This window comes from Lampris incognitus, chromosome 9 (assembly GCF_029633865.1).
Source record: "Lampris incognitus isolate fLamInc1 chromosome 9, fLamInc1.hap2, whole genome shotgun sequence".
NCBI classification, from domain to species: domain Eukaryota; kingdom Metazoa; phylum Chordata; class Actinopteri; order Lampriformes; family Lampridae; genus Lampris; species Lampris incognitus.
In genome coordinates this window covers 8,228,984-8,236,483 of record NC_079219.1, presented here as the reverse complement: position 1 = coordinate 8,236,483, position 7,500 = coordinate 8,228,984, and the positions used below count along the sequence as shown (strand labels likewise).

The window sequence follows — 7,500 nt, the reverse complement described above, 5'->3', positions numbered from 1 at the left end:
ACGCCGCAAAGAGGGAGGAGTGCGACGAGTCGAGGGAACCCGTAGCATCTGTAGAGAAGGAGGAGAAGAAGAATGGAGAGAGGGCAGAGGAGGATGGGAAGACAACAGGGACAAGTGGCAATGGCACTCCCGCCAACCATACTATAGCGCCTCCTACCTCCAACCCGACAGCCACGCTCACCACAACCACAAACCACAGCCCCAGCCCCTGTTCAGTGTCCAGTCGGAAAACCGCCACCTTTAAGGCCCGCATCCCCAAAAAGAAATACACTTACGAGCACTTTGTGAGTAACGAAAGCACCCTAACCACTGCCCCTACCTCCAGCCCTGCTCTGGCACACAACAGTTACTGTAACAACAATAAAAATAACAATAACATAAAGATAACTAATGAAATTGTCAGCAACAGCATTGGTAATAGCATTAGCATCAATAGCATCAGCAGTAATACTAACAGTAACAGTCCAAGTGCTAGCAGTGGTGTAAATAGCACTCCTCAGAGTAATAACAGTAGTACTTGCAGTAGTAATGTTAGCAATATCAGTAGTAGTAGTCGTAATAATAGCTCAGGTAATCAGCCATTAGCACCAACCGGAGATAGTAGTTTCCCCGTGGACGAGGAGGAAGCTCTTAGGACAGCAGCTCCTCAGCGCAAAGAGTCCCAGACCGGGGAAACTGAAGCAGAGGGACCCCCTAACTCAGTGCGCTCCTTCTCCACCGACACAGCCAGCGAGCACTCTGCAGACATGGAAGTGATGGAGGTGACAGAACCGAGGCTCCACCCGAGGAGCCCCCATGGCCCGGCTCCCCTGCATAACTCCCATTTTAAAGAGGCTGGTCTCTCAGAGGGGCTTGCGGAGGCTCTAGCCAAGGGCCTGAAGAACCAGAGGGTCTTGGCTCGCTGGCCCTCGTGGAGGACTGGGGAGGGAGACTCGGGACCTCAGTCTCCGGTGTTCAGACCGGGGGTGGTGCGCAGGGTGAGTGGCGGCAGTGTTGAAGTCCAGCTCCAAGAAGAGGAGGGGGTGACACGCTACCCCTTCAACGGCAGAGCCATGATGACATCATCACCAGGCAATGAGACAGCCGTGGATTTCATCTTAGATGCCCCCCCACCCGGCACAGCCCCCGTCACCATAGGAACCCGAGTGTGTGTGCCTTTTGGAGGGGAGGAGGGGGGTCCCCTGATGTATAGGGAGGGGGTGGTCTCTCAGGTGGACCCCCACCCTGCCATCTCCTTCCCTTACCACGTGCTCCTGAACGAGGACAGAGATGCTGTGGAGGAGCGGGGGGGCGGCGAGAAGGAGAGGGGGGGAGGCAAGGCCCAGGCTGTGTGGGTCTCCAGACAGAGTCTGAGGCTGCTCACCCCTCCCTGGGAGGATGGTGGGAGGGAGAGCGAGGGAGAGAAGGAGAGGGAGGAACGGGAGAGGGAACGAAGGGAGGACATGGAGGTGGAGAGGGAGGTGTGCCAGTTGAGTATTGGGATGGGGGTGCTGGGCGGAGGGCCGAGGTTGGAGCATGGCTTCTCCCCTCAAGGGTTGGTAGGGGGGCATCTCTATGGAAATGCACATCCACCGCTGACCCCTTGTGTAGCGACAGGTGGCCGTGGAGACAACTACCCCGATGGAGAGAGAGACAGAGAGAGACAGAAACCGCCAAACACCCCGGAGGAAGATATGGAGGTGTCTCGCTTCAACATGGCCCTCTCCAGCGCTCCCAATCCCGTTGCTGTGAACTCACAGCACCGACATATCCTCTCCAAGCCCCCCGGGTACCACCCCTCCTCCCCCAACCTCTCCATGTCGCGGGGCACAGGGTCGCCACACCTTTCTACACTGGCCAACCCTCAGACGCTCCCCTTGCCGGCCCTGTTAGGACCTGAGATAAACATTGCCCCTGCCAGCCTACCTCCATCCAAGACCACCCCCACCCAAACACCCACCCCCACCCAGGGAGGGGGCTCAGGATCCTCCTCTGCCTCCTCCTCACGCTCCCGCACCCCTCTCTCTCTGGCCCAGCAAAAGTACAAGAAGGGTGATGTGGTGTGCACGCCGAACGGCATCCGCAAGAAGTTCAACGGAAAGCAGTGGAGGCGGCTGTGCTCCCGCGAGGGCTGTATGAAGGAGTCCCAGCGCCGTGGGTACTGCTCCCGACACCTGTCCATGAGGACAAAGGAGATGGAGGCGGCAGGAGTGGTGGCAGTTGCTGGGGAGAGGGGAGGAAGCAGCTCGGGGACAGTCACGCCCTCTGACCTGCGGGGGAGGGCCGGTAGTGAGTTCGACTGGGATGACACGTCGCGGGAGAGCAGCGAGGCTGGCAGCAGAGCAGACTCCAGGCCCCGGCTGGTGCTCCCCTCCCTCCTCCCCCATGACCTGTCGTCACGTTTTGACTTCGATGAGTGCGAGGCCGCCACTATGCTGGTATCGCTGGGGAGCTCCCGATCCGGTACCCCCTCCTTCTCCCCCGTCTCCAACCAGTCGCCCTTCTCCCCAGCCCCCTCGCCCTCGCCGTCACCATTATTTGGTTTCCGGCCGGCCAACTTCTCTCCAATCACCGCCTCCCCGGTCCTCCCACCCCGTAGACACAGGCAGCCCAGCGGGACAGGTGGGGGTGCAGGTGGTGGAGGAGGAGTAGGGGGTGGAAAGGCGGCTACCCCAGGGGGAGGGGAGAGGGAGCGACATGTTTCAGGGATCCAATCCTCCTTCCACACCAACCTGCCGTTTACGGTTCCCATGAGCCCCAGCAAGCGCAAGCCCGATGCACCTCTCCCCCCGCCCCCGCCCTCTCTCCACCACGATTACACACCCAAAATGGAGCTGGAGCAAGGGGAGCTCAACAACTCCTTCAGGGTGCTCTCCCCACAGACTCCCGCCTCGCACTCCCACACACACACATCCACCTTCTCCCGCCCGCGAGGAGTGACCACCCCCTCCTCGAGCAGACCCTCTTCCTCTACTGCCACATCACCACCTCCGTTGCTGGTGTCCCCTACTCCCCCCTCTCCCCTCGCTCCTGACGGAGCGCCCCGTCGCGTGGTCCCTGTGTCCCAGCAGGCTTTGAGGGACTCCCCTGTGATCGTGAGGAACCCTGAAGTGCCACTGGCCAAGTTTACCGAGTATCCCCTTGGAAGAGGAGGAGGAGGAGGAGGAGAAGGAGGGGGAGGGAACGTGGGGGAGCCAAAAACCTCCTCATCCTTTGCAGACCCCTGCCTCGCCCCCATCACCCCACAGCCCCTCGCCGGCCTACAAGTTCCCGTCCCCATCAACGCCGCTGCAGCTACGGTAACCAATGGCACGGTTCTGCTGCGGAGCCCGGCCCCCACGCTGGTGCTAGTGTCACCGACGCCCCCCTCGCTGTCCACCGCCGGCACCTCTGCCCACCACCTGCAGACTCTGTCCGTCACACTCAGCACAGCCACAACAGTACCGACCACCAGTGGGACAGCCAGCCCCAGGGGGAGAGACGGCGAGAGGGTGGCAGCGTTTGGCGGGGAGGTCCAGCAGCCGGTTCCCTGCCACCCCTCTCCTACTGCCCTGCTGCCCCTCATCCTGCCCGCCGAGAGCCTGCACCCTGCGCCACGCAAGGACATCATCATGGGGCGCCCTGGCACAGGTGAGAGTTGCTTGCATGCGTGCACTTGTGAGCGTGATGTGCTGGGAAATGAGTCGGCGGGTCTTTCGGCTCGTGTGAGAAAGGCTGCAATTGTCACAGTGACAGGAGGGGACAGTATGTAATGTGGACTAAGCGTATTGCACGGTCTGGCCCGTGTGTGTGTGTGAGGGGTTTTGTTAGAAGTGATTTCCGAGGAACGGTGCAATCAAATAAGAACTATATCTTTGCAGTTTCTCTCCAAAGGAAAAAAAAAAAAACAATTATGCAAAAATCCCCGCATCCGTCATCATGTCTTGGCGTGCCTTGGTATATTTCTTTACGTTTCAATCAGAGGCGACCCGCCGACAGCTAATCACGCTGCAGCTTCGTGCAAAATGAAAGGGGCCTTCGGTGAGAGGCTGTTCTCATTTTTCCCTTTTTGCAGCGAAACTCTGTTTTGGTAAGGGGAACCGCTCTGAGGCGGGAGTTACTCATAACACCACGGCGGTGATTCATAAAGGGTCCGGGGTACTGTGGACGAATTAGTGACAATTACCTTTAGATAAGGTGTGTGTGTGTGTGTGTGTGTGTGTGTGTGTGTGTGTGTGTGTGTGTGTGTGTGTGTGTGTGTGTGTGTGTATTTTTAGAGCGAGGAGCGCTGTACTGGCGCGGCAGGGGTTGAGGAAGTCCCGGTCACTGGCCTTTTGTTGGGAGGTTGTATTTATAGCACGCTGGCACGGCTGCGTTTTCTCAGAAATTCAAATGGGCGACTGCGTTGTCTGAAAGGCTGCACGGGGAGCACGTAGCGTGACAGCGCGGCTGTATCTCGAGAACGGTGGCACGCGGGAGAGACGGGGGGGGGGGGGAGAGAGGGAGAGGAGAGGCTCTCATCCCTTGGTGTCGGCGCATTAGAGGCGTAAATGTTCAAAATCAAATGAACGTGCACACCGGGGAACTTTTGCATGCATGCACGCGCACATCACACACACAAACGCACAGAAAATTCTCTTAAATGTATTTCTGATTTTTCCTTTTTCTCCCACTTTAATAATAATAATAATAATGATAATAAATCAATCTTATATAGCGTTTTGCTAGTACTCAAAGTCCCACCCTCGTACTGCATGCGTTCGCCAACTGCGTCTCTCCGGCCGGCAGTCTCGAAGGTCGGAGAGAGGCCCAACCACTGCTTTTCCCCACACACACAGAGACGCAGTCACGTGACGAACACAAGCTGACTCCGCCCCCCTCCCGAACACAGCGTTGCCAGTTATCACTGCTTCATTGAGTCCGGCCATAGTCGGATCTGACGAGACCAGGGCGCGAACCGCTACACCACCCTAACCTTAACCCTTAATCCCAGCTTTATTTCCAAAATGACAATTCCATGTAAAAAAGAAAGAAGACAATCCAAGTTAAAAGATGCTCATTGGTTTAAAGTGTTAGCGACCGTAATCATTTTTGTATCTCGTCAGCGAGCCGCTCCGTCACGACGAGGCTTCTTGGCGTCACCGCGTTGCAACCCGCCAGACGGGCCCGTGCAAACCTGACAGTCTTTTGAGAAGTCGCAGAACAATCTGAAAATCAACGCAATTTAACTTGTTTCAAGAAACGCTACCAAATTGAGATACCTTGCTGCACCGGCAGAGGGGGTTTGCTTGTTTTGGGGGTTTTCCTACCTGATTACGCTGAATGATACGTCAGTCTGGACGGGATCTTTTGCGGTGCATCCATCCATCCATCCATTGTCTTAACCCCTTGTCCTGCTCTCAGGGTCGCAGGGATGCTGGAGCCTATCCCAGCAGTCACTGGGCGGCAGGCGGGGAGACACCCTGGACAGGCCGCCAGGCCATCACACACACACACAGGGACAATCTAGTATGGCCGATTCACCTGACCTACGTGTCTTTGGACTGTGGGAGGGAACCGGAGCCCCTGGAGGAAACCCACGCGGACACGGGGAGAACATGCAAACTCCACACGGAGGACGACCCGGGACGACCCCCCGAGGTTGGACTACCCCGGGGCTCGAACCCAGGACCTTGTTGCTGTGAGGCGACTGCGCTAACCACTACGCCACTGTGCCTAACTTATTTTACTTATACTAATATTACATGCTATAAATGTATCTATATATATATATATATTACATAATTATATACTACGTTATATAATTATGTTCTAATTATAGGGGTAATAATTTGTAACCAGCACACAGCAGTTGTATGTGCGGTGCAGTTTGGTCTCAATCTGAATATGAGGAAAATCATCTCGGTCTATAACGTACGGTGGCCCAGTGGTTAGCGCCGTCACCTCACAGCAAGAAGGTCCCGGGTTCGAACCCCGGGGTTGTCCAACCTTGAGGGGGGGGGGTCATCCCGGGTCGTCCTCTGTGTGCAGTTTGCATGTTCTCCCCGTGTCTGCGGTGGGTTTTCTCCGGGTGCTCCGGTTTCCCCCACCATAAAAAAAAAAGACATGCATGTTAGGGTCAGTACTCCTGTCTGTGGCCCCGAGGATGGGTTAAATGCAGAAGAAGAATTGCCCCATGGGGGATTAGTAGAAATAGTAAAAAAAAAAAAAAGACATGGTTGGACACCATGCCCGTGTCAGGATGTGTGTATTGTGGCGCTCGATATAAGAGGCTCCCGAGTCCCCTGCGGGGCTGCCCCTGTCTGTCCGTCTCCTCGCCCTGTAGCCCTAAACCTAGACCAGTGAAACCGGCCGAATGCCTCCTACGTATAAACCCTGAAACCAGAGCCTGCGGGGAACCAGGCCAGCTCGGCACCGGTCTTCCGGTGTCTCCGTCAGTGACCTCTACTGAACCTGGCAGCTCTTGGCTTTTGACTCGTCCGTCCGGTCGTTGCCGTGGACGGCGAGGGAGGTGGGGCTTAGTTTAGACCGGCGGCGGTCTCCCGTGGCAGGGCTTGTTTTATGAGACATCTTGAAACCATTAGTTTAAGAATGGAAAATATCAATTATTGATCAAGAAGTGATCATTAAAGTATTATGTTTGGGGCGTCCGGGTGGCGTGGCGGTCTATTCCGTCGCCTACCAACATGGGGACGGCGGTTTGAACCCCCGTGTTGCCCCGGGCTTGCTCAGGCGTCCCTACAGACACAGTTGGCCGTGCCTGCGGGAGGGAAGCCGGATGGGGTTTATGTGTCCTGGTCGCCGCACTAGCGCCTCCTCTGGTCGGTCAGGGCGTACTTTCAGGGGGGAGGGGGAAAGGGGGGAATAGCGTGACCCTCAGGTGAAAAGAAGTGGCTGGCGACTCCACGTGTACCAGAGGAGGCGTGTGGTAGTCTGCAGCACCTCCCTGGAGCGGCAGAGGGGGTGGGGCAGAGACCGGGACGGCTCGGAAGAGTGGGGTAATTAGCCGGATGATACAATTGGGTAGAAAAAGAGGGAAAATACCCCCCCCCCCAAAAAAAAATTATTATGTTTTGGATTTATAAACGTGTGTGTGTGTGTGTGTGTGTGTGTGTTTCCATAGGGATTAGGCTATCGGTTATAGGGGATTATTATATTATTATAATGTTTTGAGTAATTAGGGACTGGAACTTTTGGGTCGAGCGGGACCTCTTACCACCGCACCTTTACGAACACGACCAGCACCACGAGAGGAATGTGCCGTTAAAAAGGGACCGGCCGGGCACTTGTGTGTGTGTGTGTGTGTGTGTGTGTGTGTGTGTGTGTGTGTGTGTGTGTGTGTGGAACATTGGGAAACGGAGGAGACGTGTGTTGTACAACAGGGAGGAATGTGCAGCTGTGATAAGGACGGTTTCCAACACACGGCATGGCCAGCACACAGGAGCCCGGGCCGTGATAAAGAAAATGAAATAAAGAGGCCGTTCTACAGAAAAGCAAATATTGTGGCTTTGCATGAGAATTTTTGTTCTGCCCCGAAACCAG

General features: G+C 56.1%; 1 protein-coding gene across 2 annotated transcripts in view; it reads left to right on the top strand.

Annotated features, from left to right (window-relative positions):
• Positions 1–7,500, top strand: part of cicb (capicua transcriptional repressor b) — a 71,143-nt gene that overhangs the window by 7,778 nt on the left and 55,865 nt on the right. For both annotated transcript variants that reach the window (XR_008810725.1, XM_056286226.1), the window contains exon 2: positions 1–3,609. This exon is cut by the window's left edge and continues 453 nt beyond it. Coding sequence is in view for 1 of the 2 variants with exons in the window: in XM_056286226.1 (XP_056142201.1) it covers positions 1–3,609 (3,609 nt within the window). In the remaining variant the exon portion in view is untranslated. The remainder of the gene's footprint in view (positions 3,610–7,500) is intronic.